Source organism: Mus caroli, chromosome 5 (assembly GCF_900094665.2).
Source record: "Mus caroli chromosome 5, CAROLI_EIJ_v1.1, whole genome shotgun sequence".
Classification (NCBI taxonomy): Eukaryota; Metazoa; Chordata; class Mammalia; order Rodentia; family Muridae; genus Mus; species Mus caroli.
Genome location: NC_034574.1, coordinates 23,782,188 through 23,795,851, shown reverse-complemented (window position 1 = coordinate 23,795,851; position 13,664 = coordinate 23,782,188). Strand labels below are relative to the sequence as shown.

General features: G+C 40.7%; 1 protein-coding gene and 1 pseudogene across 4 annotated transcripts in view; both read right to left on the bottom strand.

Annotated features, from left to right (window-relative positions):
- The window catches only part of Rnf32 (ring finger protein 32), a 30,235-nt gene that overhangs the window by 6,298 nt on the left and 10,273 nt on the right, over positions 1-13,664 (bottom strand). For 3 of the 4 annotated variants that reach the window (XM_021162611.2, XM_021162609.1, XM_029477886.1), the window contains 3 exons: positions 13,238-13,270; positions 12,642-12,766; positions 12,153-12,261 (listed from right to left, as the gene is read on the bottom strand). In XM_021162611.2, the coding sequence (XP_021018270.1) occupies positions 12,153-12,261; positions 12,642-12,766; positions 13,238-13,270 (267 nt within the window). Of the gene's footprint in view, positions 1-11,560; positions 11,814-12,152; positions 12,262-12,641; positions 12,767-13,237; positions 13,271-13,664 lie in introns of those variants that run through there. The other variant, XM_029477887.1, reaches the window with a different exon arrangement.
- Positions 716-1,594, bottom strand: LOC110294076 (annotated as a pseudogene).

Here is a 13,664-nt window from a genome sequence, read left to right as displayed (position 1 = left end):
GGGTATAGGGGACTTTCAGGATAGCATATGAAATGTAAATGAAGAAAATATCTAATAAAAATGCCTTATGAAAGTTCCTATTTTTAAGCTTTGCTTTCTGTCACCTTAGAGGTGAAATTTTTTCTTTTTCTTTTTTTTTCCTGAAATTTAAAGAAAAAATTTATTGAAGATCTGAAAAACAACTCCTAAAAGATTGACTTTCCCATAAAACTGTAGCTATACGATGCATTGCATCTATCAAGTTAAAACATGCATTGGACACAAATACAAAACCCCAGGAAAACAATCCACCATTCTTTAACAAAGATATAAGATGCCCAGATAACATGCAAAAATAAGATGCCCAAGGAAGGACATGGATGACTTGCAAAGGATGGGCTCCTCAAGCACTGTTTAAAAGGGGGGAGGGGCACAGATGGATGAGTGTTCAGTTATATTCACTGAAGTGGACCTTTGGCACTAGGAATCAAGAGCATTTTGTCAGAGAGCATTAACACAAATTATAAAAGTGCGGAGTGTCAAAGGAACAGAACCACCAGCATTCAAAAGCAGCTTTGTCAACTAGGCAAACACTCTACAGCATGTCTCTGTTGTCCATCACTGATACACTGGTAGAAACTTTGAAATGAAAAAAAAAAAAAAAAAAAAAGAAAAGAAAAAAGAAGCAGTTACTCCTTTTATTTTCTCTTTAAAATCAAACAGAAGACAAACACCAACTCTATTATACACCAGTGGTCTTCAAAGTCCATCATTTGTACAAGAGAAGGACTAGGAACCAGGCTCTTTACAGAGATCCAAGCACGAGAGAGAGCACACCCCTCTCATGGCTTTCCGATGGTACTCAGGAGGAGCCATTTCATAATCACTGGCACGGAACACAGTTGCAGAATTCTTCGCCAGGTACTTGAGAGAATCATGTAGATAGTTCAGTAATAAAGGAAGGCTTTCTCATCTACAGGTGTGTAGGCCAACATCGCTCCAATTCGCACAAATAATCTCAGTAAATGTGGCGCTCCATACTCCTGGGACACGGGTGCATCTGGGTGATTGGTGAGAATTTCAGCATACTGTGGGCTCTCAAAATTGTAGAGTAGCTGAGTGCCCATCACTACACTGAAGTACTCCTTTATTCCTGCCGCAGCCTCATGAACAGCGTACTCCTTATCATCTGTGAACCCACACTCTTCTTGGCAGGAAGATAAAATGCTGCTTTTGTCTGGTTATCAAGCCCCAGTCATCCGCAGGCCACGGTTTCAGCTCTTCAGGAATCTTCACTTTAACTTCAGCTCTGCTCATGAATGTTTCTTCATTTTCATAGAAATGGTAGGATCTACCCAGGCTCTCTCCTTCCTAGGTGGCTGAGGTGTCTCACTGGCACTGCCACCGACTCCATTTCCAGGTGTTTTCTGCTTGTTCTTTTTTGTTTTCACTTCAACATTTTTCTGTTGCAGACAAGATGTCTTCTTTCCTGGAGCAGCCCCTATCGTCTTTTGAAGTTCTTGTTGTTTCTGCAAATTGGCGTCCATGTATTTGAGTACTCTGCTTTCTGGCACCCATTCATCCCAATTTTTATTCCAACCATTGTAATGGATAAAGTACTTCACTTGTTTGTCCTTTACACACTTTGCTTCATAAGAAGAAGAGGCCCACGAAAGCACAGCACTCACTCACCCTCCTGGAATTTAGGCTTCAGGTCCTGCATGGGTGCCATTTATAAGTGATTCATTGCCTCCTCCTCCCATTATCCCTGACTACCATCCCCTACTTTCTACCCCACCCAAATTTAATTCTATTCTTTTAGCTCTCACCCTATAGATGCATGCTTAAGTTATCACAGCCCAAAGTCAGGCAGCATCTTCATCCTCTGAGCCAACATGAGGATCTTTGCATGCTTGCACTCAACTAGCCTCTTCTGGCCCAGGTTTTCAAACACTAGAGTTCTCTGTCTTAACTTGTTAGGGGCACACCGTTATTCCTGTTTTGGCAGATTCAATGCCTATGAGACAACCTCCTCACACTTTCTTTACCACTTACACCACAGACTTCCCATTTGGGCTACTTTATTTCTTTAGGATAAAAGCTTCAGTGTTCCTCTCAAGAAGGCCTTGAGAGTCAGTAATAACATTGTCCACCTGAACTCATGTCTCTCTTGGCCTCGGTTTTTTTTTTTTTCCTTCATATTTTTATTTCAAACAGCCAGGAAAAACTCAGGGTATGGCTTAGTAATTATACAGCTGCATAGTATATCTGAAAGTATTGATTTGCAAAATAAACAACATTTACAATATTCATCTTAGATATAGCTGAGCACACAATTATTTAAAGATACATGTTTAAAGATACATGAGAATCCACTGTGTGAGGGAGTTCTTGAGCTTGTTTATTATACAAAAAAGATACATGGCTCAGGAAATCTACAGCCTTTTCCTTATGGGAAATTACACAGATCACCAATAATATACAATTGCAATTTGTGAGACACGAACACTGTACAGTAACAATAGATGTTATGGGCATTTGAAACTTTCAGAGGATTTCATCCTGAGGAGGTGATGCACAGGTAATACACTGAAGGATACTGCTGCAAACTTAAAGGTCAATTTTAGAAGAGATCAGGGAGAGGATGAAGCCAAAGATAGTGAATTCTAAACACAAGAACCAACAAAGATATGGTGGCATGGAATTCTAAGGAAGTTAATTAAGGATGGTGAAAGTGGATGCAGAAGAACCTGTGACATTGAAAAATGGAGAATACCTAGGGCTGAAGTCACAGGACAGAGCAGACCAAGTACTGCAAGCCACAGTAAGGATTTTGATGTTCCATATTGAAGGCCCTAACTAACTAGACTTATGCAGAGGTGTTATTTGCATTTTGTTTTATTTCTTCATGCTTTGAGAGTTTTCTCCTTTTATCTCTTTTTGAGATTATATAAGTACAACATTTCTCCCTTCCCTTTCCTCCCACTAAATAATCCCTTATACCTCTCTCTACTCTCTGTCAAATTCATTACCTACCTCCTTATTCACTAATTTTTGCACTTGGCCTCTGTTCTTACACATGCTTTTCATTTGGTTCACACAGAATTCTAGGCTATCCCCCCACCCCCACCCCAATGCCCAGTCTTCTGGCTTCTGCTAAACCTCTGAGACATCTATCTGTGTGGTGCAGTTGGTCTTCCTTTCAGTACCTTGAAATTCTCAGCCTGAGGTCATCCACAACATTTACTAAGTGGAACACTGACTCTCCTTATGTCATATTGAGGGCCTTTGATGAGATGACTCAAGTTTAGCTTCAGATCTGGAAAATCCTTTTCCTTTGCTGCGTCAAGCTGTTTCTTCTGTCCTTTGTATTCATTCACTTTTCCTTCTCAGTTCTAATAAGATGATGGAGACTGCCAACACCATCTCCATTTGTGATTTCTGTGAGACACTCCTACTGAGAAGGTGAAGGTGACCAGGGTAGCTGGGGCCCTTTCCCAGGAGAAGGTGGTCACCATTGATCCCAGTGCTATGTAGAAATTCTATCCCGGAGAGAAGCTAATCAAGACTCAGGAAGTCCCTAAAATTGAGCACTTGCCAAGGCCCCTTCCACAAAGATTATCTAAACATTAAAGACTGCTGAGACCTGTGATTCACTAAACTACCTTCATGCTGTATATGCCTTTGAGTCATCCATCCTCTTTTTAATAAGCTCGATAAACTCATTGTTCACCAAGTTGGTACTGTGACTTTGTTGTTGGTTTCCTTTCTGGGGTACATGTGTTCTCAGGAGCAGTGTCACACAAGACTCAACCTATGTGGCAGCGCAGAGCAAGACTTGATAAAAGATAGAATACTGGAATTGCAGTATAGCTAAGCAGGCAGCTCCTTTAGCGCTGCAGCTGTTCTGCTGAGAAGTGATGGGCATGTGTGTAGAGCAAGAAAGTATTAACTCTGTGCATCCACATGTGAATTTAGGCATCAAATCACTACTTAAACAGACAGCATACAGTTAAAGGTAAGTGATAAGCTCATGCTAATAACTTATAAAGTTACGCTAAACATTAATTCACAACAACTTAAAAGGCCAGAGAAAAGGGAAAAATTTGTATTTAAAAATTTGTGTTTTCATTTCATGGCTGAGTCCTGTCATCTGGAATATAGTATTCATATCCCTTTCATTTCATGGCTGGGTCCTGTCATCTGGAATACAGTATTCATATCCCTCACATAATTGTCATTAGCTGCAGCTGTTCCCATCTCATAGCTCCAAGATCTCTTAATGATAAGCACACTACCCTCTCCTCTGGGAGGCTCTCTTGATATGTCCACGCTGGGAACCAAGGGGCCTCCCACACCCACACCTGGTCATTCCCTTCTGGGAGCATGAGACATAAGAGGGCATCCCAGACATGGTGTTCTCTCACATTTCTACTAGCTGTCTGCTGAACCTTACTCTTCTCTGTCCTTTCCTTCTGTACCTTGCAGCTTATTGTAGTACTATTTGCTCCTTAGTTCAGGACAGGAAGCACTTCACTTTGAGATCTCACAGGCACCCCAAGCAGCAAGCCTAAGGGTCCTCCCCCAATCCAAAACAGAGCTAAGTTTGGATATGTGAGCCCAAATCATACGACCACAACTGTAGGCCTCTTTCCTCAAGATCAAATCCTGTGGTCTGTCCCTGAGTACTTCCCTGGTTGGCACTGCCTATGTATTATGGCTGTTACCCTCCAGTGGCCTCTTAGGCCAGCTCCAAGCCTAATCCACTATAAGGCTGCCTACCAACCAGCGAAACACTGGACCCTGCCATCCTGTAGATGGCCCAAGGCAGCTTGCATGCCAGGCCTCTCAAGACATCGTTCTAGGGATGGCAGGGGTCCAATTGGCTTTGTTTCTGTTCACATTCATATTCCCATATTCCCATATTCTGAATAAGCCATTTTCTGTTCCCTCTCTTTCTCCTTGTCTGCTCTCATGGCATGTATTATTTCTTGAAATTTAATATTTTTGTTTTGTTTTATTGAGTCAGCATATCAATTTGTAGCTCTGGCTGGCCTGGAATTCAGGGAGGAACTTACTGTCCGACAGAGTAGTGTCACCTCTTATACTTCCAGCTCACACTTCTTTTTAACTTTTTAATTTTATAAACCTTATTATTTTAAAGTGTATACTTTAGTAGTTTGAAAGAAATTGTTTTTAAACAAAAAATAACTTCTTTCATATGAGATGATGGTTAAAGGCATTTTATTCAACCTAAACTAAATTTCATTTTATCACTTACAAGCCTTGCCAGATGAAGTAGAAAAGGGCTTGCACCATTTGTGTGGGGCTGGTTATTAAAACAGCCTAGGGACTAAGCTAGTATTTAACAGTCAGTGTACCACCATGAGGATCAAAGACCACAAACACTGTTCTTTTAATGAGGAGCTCCTAAAGTAGTAGGAACAGCACTGACAGTGCTGGTGTCCTGGAACCTGCAGGCTCCTGGGGGATGAGGAGAGGGCAAACTGGACTGTGTTTTAGAACTTAGGTGGCCAGAGCTGGGACTGCACTGGCTTTTCCTAGTCTGTGTCATCTGTCACTACTGACTTCAGGAAAAGATGTCTTGAAGGAACCCTGTGGTCTGGCCTACGTGTTTGCTTAGTTTTGTGAATAGCTGCTGCTTTTTTTCTCTTCCTGCACTTTATGTGTTGCTGTGCTCAGAGCTGAAAGTGCCCTCTCCTCTGCTCTCCCATTGGACTTCTGGGCCCCTTGAGGGCCACTGTTATCTATTTTGTGTACATTTCTTATTTCCTCAGATGAGTAACACAGACCTAAGGAAACACTTGATCTATCTCTGTAAAGTTCTTCATACTAAAAAAAGTTGACTTCAGGTTTGCAAAAGATTAGAAATGAGATGCCACGGGGAGGGGGTAGGTGGGTGGGTGAGGACCCTCATAGTAGTAGGGGGAGGGGGTTGGGGACATCCTGAGGGGAAACTGAGAAAGGGATAACATCTGAAATGTAGACAAATAAAATATCCAATAAAAAATTAGAAAAAAAAAAGGAAATGAGATGCCCTAAATGTACATCTTTGGAAGCAGCACAATACAAATTCCTACTTGGAGGAGAGAAAAGGGGGAAAAGAACGGTGCTTCTCTAGATTTTGAAGTGATTTCTGGTGGCAAAATTCAACAAAACACCAATGTTGAGCTGAAAAGCACAACACTGATGTAAACTTGTCACCACCCTGAAGTCTCTCAGGGTGTTTCTGAAGGGGCAGAAAGGACTGCTCTTGCTCTCTAGAGTCTGATTGCTCAGCTCAGCAACAGGAACCTCTGCACGGCTAGAGCTGATGCGTGAAAAAGTCAAGTCAACATACATTTACTGAGTGCTCACTATAATCAATCCAAAGCAACTACTAAATATTTCTGAAATATCAAATTCTTATTTCCTCACTTATGTTCATTAATAACCTTATACTTCAAAGGGCAAGGATAATAAGAAAAACATGTCAGCTTAGTTCTAGTTTTTAAACATTAATGCTTAATATTATGAATTTCAGATAAAACAATTTCAATTTAGAAATATGAATACCTTAACATTTTTTTCCTTTTAAATCTCCTATTTTGGATAGTTGATAAATTTAATAACCAGGAGTCCAGGTACTTGATATGTAAAGCAATTAGTGGTCATTTGAAAACAGTACACTGGCTAAATGTTAAAAAAAATACCAACAAAAGCATTTAGGTGAACTCTGTCTGCTCAGGAGAGTCCTAAGTGATCCATCTAATGTCAGCAAATTGCTTACTAATGTGTTGACTTAGGGCCACCCTCAAAAGCAAAATGAAAAGCCTGGAATTTATAGCATCTCAATGCATCAGCTGATAAGCTTTTACTGGTTTAATATCCTTCCAGGCTTGCAGCTTGGAGCCACTTCAAGTTAGCAACAGAATGTTTGCCATCTCTATGTGATAAAGGAAGTCAAAGGGATGAACAAACTTCAGGACCATTATGCTGTTTGGTGAGATGGAAATGAAAAAGCTAGAGAAGTCACGGGTTGGGGGTGTGTGAGAGCTGGGCCTTCAAGTCCGGCATCTGACGGATTGTTAGCCTCACCCCTCAAACAATGGTCTGGACTTTAGCTGGAGCAGAGATAACATAGTGCATTTGGAAAGTTTTAATTGCAGCAATAAAAGACTATGCCTCAATTATAGGACAGATGCTAGCAAAGTTTCCAGATAAGGATCAAAGGCATCTAAGGAGTGGCCACTGCACTTTGGGCCACACTAGGCTTTCTGTACACACTGCTGGGGAATTAGCACATCAGCTTTCCGACCTTTCTAGGTCCTTTGATCTGCGTTCCCAAGCAAGTAAGTGTATCAAGACTACTGTATCAGCCAGACAGGTCCAACACTCCCTTGCTGAATTTTAATCCTGACACTCACCAGTACAAAACCTAACACCTGACCTTTGCAGTTCTCACCACAAAAGTTCAGTGTGCTTAAAAGAACCTGTTTTGTCACACTACACCACTTTGCTCTGCTTCTGTTTTGCTAGCAGCATGCCTACGATATTTTAAATCCAGACCACCTTGGAAAGAGAACGTCTTAGTGTATGAGAACATTGTGTTTGTAGAATTTAGATGGATAAAACCCAAAGAAAAGAGCTTCATTAACTTTCCAAGGAAAAGAAGGGGAAAATGTAGAACCACAATTTGTGTTTTAGCAAGATAGATTATAAAATCAGAATGATCTGAGCTAACCTGACCCAGAGTACTGAAAACATATTCATCTCAGCATACGGAGCATTCAAGGACAAAGCTCCCAAGTGCATTATGACCCCTTTCTTTTCTGTTCATTAGACTTCTTTTTTTCTGATGGGACTTTAGTTGGATCTAGAGTGCTTGTTCTCCAGCAGATCAGAGGCTTCAGCTACATGTCCGCTCAGGTGGTAGAGTATCTGATGAGGTCAGCTTTGTAAGGCAAAGCTGCAGCTCAGCAGTCAGACTGGTGCTGCAAAGCTTTTGTTTTTAATTGCTATTACATGATACTAACATAAATGGTATTTTGTTTTTCAAATGTCTTTAATTCTGGTTTCCACTGAGGCACAGATCACAGTGGCTGCTCAGAAAGGGACCAGATGCCACTTCCACTTTACTGACTCACTGGAGCACTATCTACCCATCTCTGACAGCCTTTCTTTCTTTTTTTTTTTTTCCTTTTTTTNTTTTTTCTTTCTTTCTTTCTAATGTAAAAGTGAATTTTACTCTTTGTTCATGGTGAGAAGGGAGATATATCTTAAATATATGGTAATTTCCAGATTAAAAGAATTGTGACCATCTGCAGATGGTCAATTTGCTACCTCCACATTGTTACTCACTATGACCTATTTACTAAACTCTCCGGTTTCTGCCTCAAACCTTCAATCAGATCTCAAAACTTAAATTACTAATCTTAAGTCTGTGTAGTTAAGTTGGGCCAGCAGACATGGGAAAAAACATAGGGCCTCCTATCTTCCTAGAACAACTTGGTATTTCTGGAATGCTGCTAACTGTATCACAAAGCTAGTCTCTCACCCAAAGAAGCTTGCTAAAGGCATTGTTCACTGTGGCTCTGGAATTTGTTCTCAATGTAGTTCTAGGAAACCTCTAGGCACACTGGATTACCTCAAACTGGACTTGAATTTTAGCAAACAGTTTTGTTTTTGAAGACCATCATAGGTTCAAGCTGCAGGGCCAACTTAAAAAAAAACAAACCAAACTTTGATTTAGCTTGGGCTAAATCAAAGAAAGTGAAAATAAGTTTACAAAGACAGTTTCTTTTGTTAAAAGGAGTGCCCTGAAACCTTAACTAGGTAAACACATCTGAACAAGATGGCTTCTGTTTTTCATTAACACAGAAATAGACAGGCAGAAAGTAACTATTTCTCATCCTACAGGTAGGAGCTACACTTTATAATCTGCTGTGATTGGCTAATTGGCTTGAGAGAGATGGGAGTTCTGGGAATAAGGGCCTTTGTTGGGCTAACTACCTTTGATTAAAAAAAAAATGTTTCTCACATATTAAGGAGCCAGGGCCAGCAGTTACATTTTTATTTTAGGTATACTAACATCCAGTTCCTAAAGCACCTTTATTTACCACCTCATGTTAGGGCGTTTGGGGGCAAGAGGATGGCTCAGTGCATGAAGAGCACTTGCTGCTCCAACATGAGGGCCTGGTCTCAATCCCCAACACCAGAGTAAAAAGCTAGACATGGATGCCTATGCTTGCAACTCCAAGAGACAGGTTGATTCCTGGGCCTTGCTGACCAATTAGTCTAGCAACCCACACACTCAAGGAGAGAAGGTAGAGACCAGTATAACAGGGTATGCTTCTGGCTAAGCACATAGACACACAGACAGACACACACACACCATTTATACACATGCACATTCCTGAACAAACACACCACAAAGTCATATGCACACTTTTTTAGCCTTTATAAATTGAAAACATTAAACATTTTTTAAAATTAGATTTTTTAATTTACATTTCAAATATTATCCCCTTCCTGGTTTCCCCTCCGAAAAACTCCCTCTCCCCTCTCCCTGCTCACCAATCCACCCACTCCCACTTCCTGACCTTGGCATTCCCCTACACCGGGGCATTGAGCTTTCACAGGACCAAGGGCCTCTCTCCTCCCATTGATGACCAACAAGGCCATCCTCCACTACATACACAACTGGAGCCATGAGTCCCACCATGTGTACTCTTTGGTTGGTGATTTAGCCCCTGGGAGCTCTGTGGGTACTGGTTAGTTCATATTGTTGTTCCTCTTATGGGACTGCAAACTTGTTGTTGTTTTTACTGAAACCATTTTTCTTGTAAAATATAAAATTGTTTCTATTATCATAAACCTATATTGAACTTACTAAGGCAGTGTGCAGTGCCTCAGGCTGACTAAGTCTTGCACATGTACTATCTTTCTGTAACACTTGTTACTCTGTTGTCCTATTCTCACTGTGAATTATTAATTTCACTTCTATGATGAAAACATTTTAAAAATATAAGAAAATGGTTGGAACTCCTAAACATTTATATATGTCTGTGAGCTAATATTCTTTCACTAAACTTATAGTTTTACTAGCAATAAAGATGGCTGCTTTGCTGTGCCCAGAACAATCAAGTTTCCTTCCTGCTGATCTTGGGAGGCACCCAAAGGTACTGTGTCCCAGATCCTGGAAACCTGATGCAGTGGCTTCTGTCCTATCCACAAGTTCATGCCTCCACCTGACAAGGTGTGGTGCCCAGGAAGTAGCCGTCGACCCTACTTTCATTCCGTGTTTAGCAGTGCTGCTGGGTTATGGTATGAGCTAATGTTTTCATGCACTTAGTGACTGGCCTAAAATTCCATTTTATATGCTGATACATGTGACTTTCTCCACATCACCAGCTGCCCATTATTTAATGGGGACTTTAGCTACCAAATATGTTTTGTATTCAAAGGTTTGTCTTTTCAAACATATAATGGATCTTCCACTTATCCTGCTAGATAAGTGTTAGGTTGTCCTGTACAATTTGAGATGCATAGGCAAGCTTATGAAGTTTTTCAGTTAAAAGTCACATTAAACACATCTGGAGAGATGGATGTTTATAAATCTGCCATAAACATTAATCATTTTATTCAAGACTTTGACTTTATTAGAAGTCCTTCTGTGGCTTAGAGTGTAACTATTACGAAGGGACAGTTTCTGGCATTTACCTCTGATCATTGTGCTTATACAGCAAATAATTAGCACATATTTACACCCAATAGTCTAGTTTGAAGATTCTATGTGATTTTTGTGCATTTTATCATTATACAATAGCATCTGCAACACACCCCCACTATATTCTGTCTCCTTGCACTACTGCTGGGCAGAGACCTGCTAGAGTGCTCTGTTTCTGAGCAATCTAGGGCTACATTGTCATAGGATTTTGTTTCATTTCATTTTGTTTTGCTTTAAAGACAGGGTCTCTTGTGTCCCAGGCTGGCCTCTAACTTGCCAAGGATGTAGGTGAGGAGCACACCTTTAATTCCAGCACTCGGGAGGCAGAGGCAGGCGGATTTCTGAGTTCGAGGCCAGCCTATTCTACAAAATGAGTTCCAGGACAGCCAGGGTTATACAGAGACACCTTGTCTTGAAAAACCAACCCCCCCCCCCAAAAAAAAAAAAAAACACCACCAACAAAATATTCTTTTGCCTACTTAAGTGCTAGGCTTATAGGCATATGCTGTCATACCTGGTTTATGTGGTATTGGAGATTGAACTCAGGGCCAACTGTATGCTGAGCAGGGAGCCTAACAACTGATCTACATCCCCAGCCCCAAAAAACAGTCTTTATTTTAACAAGCTCTATCTGAGTTCTGGTACTGGTGGTCAGGATTAGGAATGGTTGTTACATTTGTTTCAATTTAGGGAAATTGAAATGTTCATGTGAGATGCCATTTGCTTAACATCCATATCACATTTAATCCCATTCTTTAAGGAAACTCAGTGTTTTTCTGAGTTAAATCTGAGGCACAGTGACAACAACATGTCAAATATTTTAATTATATATTCTAATAATTGTGTTGCTTATAACAAATAATTGAGGGCTTTTGTTGTGTGTGTGTGTATACACATGTGCCTTTAGTGCCTAGAAAAGGTACTAGAAAAAATCATATTGCTTTATAATCAATTTTGTTATAGCATAGTTGAAATGGGCTGGCTTACCCAGGTAAGGGTAAATAAAGCTACACACAAGGTCATAGATACTCCATTTCTTCCTCTGAGATAAATGAGTCTCTTATGGGACCAGAAAGTATATGGCTATGGTCACTCAGTCTTGTGCCTAAAGAAGATAATAAGTACGAAAACAGTTAGATAATAAGGAAGATGGCAGTGAGGTCTCCATTCTCCCTGATGATGCAGACATTAAATGGGGCCTCTTAAGAGTTGTAAAACCTCAATTTTGTCTTACTTTACCAGATGGGACCTGACTTAAACAAACAGCACACAATGCTGATCTGAATGTCATCATTTCGGGCAATGATGTTGGAGGCCACTGAGCTGAGCAAAGCGAGCTTTGAGAGTGAAGTGAGCTGCAGCTGCACTGCCTGTAGCTTCACCAGTCTCAGATGTTCACTCACACAGACTGTATGTGTGTGGAGAGGTAGTGATACACACCCACCTTTTCCTCAAAGAACTTTCTCCTTAATTTGGCATCCGAAGGCGGGATTATTTTCCTCAAGTTTCTGTACCACTTTCTAACGATGTACCCTCGCCAATAGGCTTGGATCCTAAAATAGAGATAGAGAAATGATGACCACCTAATAGCCTTACTTTAAAACATTTTAAAATAGTTTATTATGTATATGAATGTTTTGCTTGCATGTATGTCTATATCATTCGTGTGTCTGGTACTCATGGAGATCAAAGCATCCAATTCCCAGGAAACAGAGTTACAGATAGTTGAAAGCCCCATTATATAGGTACTAGGAATTGAATCAGGGTCTTTTAAAAGAACAGTTGGTCCTCTTACCCACCAAACCATCTCTCTAGCCCCTAATGGCCTTATTTAACAAGTACTTCAGTATTCCTCCCAGCCTGCGATGTTGTGGTGCTCCTCTGAGCTGCAAACATCTGTCTCCCCTCTGCAGGGCACTGAGGCCCCTCTTACCTGGTGGCACACTTTACTCTGAACAGGCGAGCCCCATCATGTATCACTCTTGTTTGATATTGGTTCTTTCTACAGAGGGGACAGGTTTTTTTATTTGTGAACTTTTCAAAAGCCTGAAGGCATGCCTAAAGAAAAGGATTTTACTTAAAACTTTATAAGTAATTATTTATAAACAACATTTTTACTTCTAATGTAATCACGGTATCTATGTCTCATAATTTCTACTCTGCCTAATTTAGATCATGAAGTAGTTTCATCAGATGTTAACACCTTCCTCATGAAACCTGTTCCAAAAATGATTTTCTACAGATCATGCATGCAGAGACTGTCATGTGGTATAAAGGAAAAATGCTAGGTATAAGACTGCCGTGCAAACAGCCAGCAGGAAGTATGCTGTCAGCAGCTTGGATGTGCAGGTAACAATCTGCTACACAAACATTTGTGGTTATGTCACACAAAATCTATGATTTTCACAACAGGATGAGGTGCAGTCTAACCTAAAGCCATGTTTCTAATTACAAACGGGGCTCATGGTTCAACAAATGGCTCTTTAAATAAGCGGGGAAGGAGGCCAGGCCTGGCGTGGGATTACTCACCCTATGGAATACGTGTGAGCAGGAAAGCAGCACCTGTCCACCAGAAGAGAATAGGAGTCCTAGTTAGGAAGGCATCCCCTAGAAGAGCTGTCTCAATACTTCAAGGTAGCACTCAGACAGCTGACCACTTCCACACTTACACGGTGTGAAGTTTAATATAGTATAAACATATCATCTAAAGAAAGCCAATGACCCCAATACCACAAAACCACATCATGCTTGATATTAAGCTAGTGAAAGGATTGCCAAGGTAGGCATTGCTAGGTAGATAGGGTGGGGCAGGGAGAAACCTGTCTGTGTGCTGTGGGCTTGGTAAGAGAATAAGCAGAGATATGATAGGCAAACATCTTTTATAGGGCCTTGCTTAGCTAAATTACACTCCTAAACTTAAAATTGTAGCTTACTGTAACATAATTATGAGAATCTT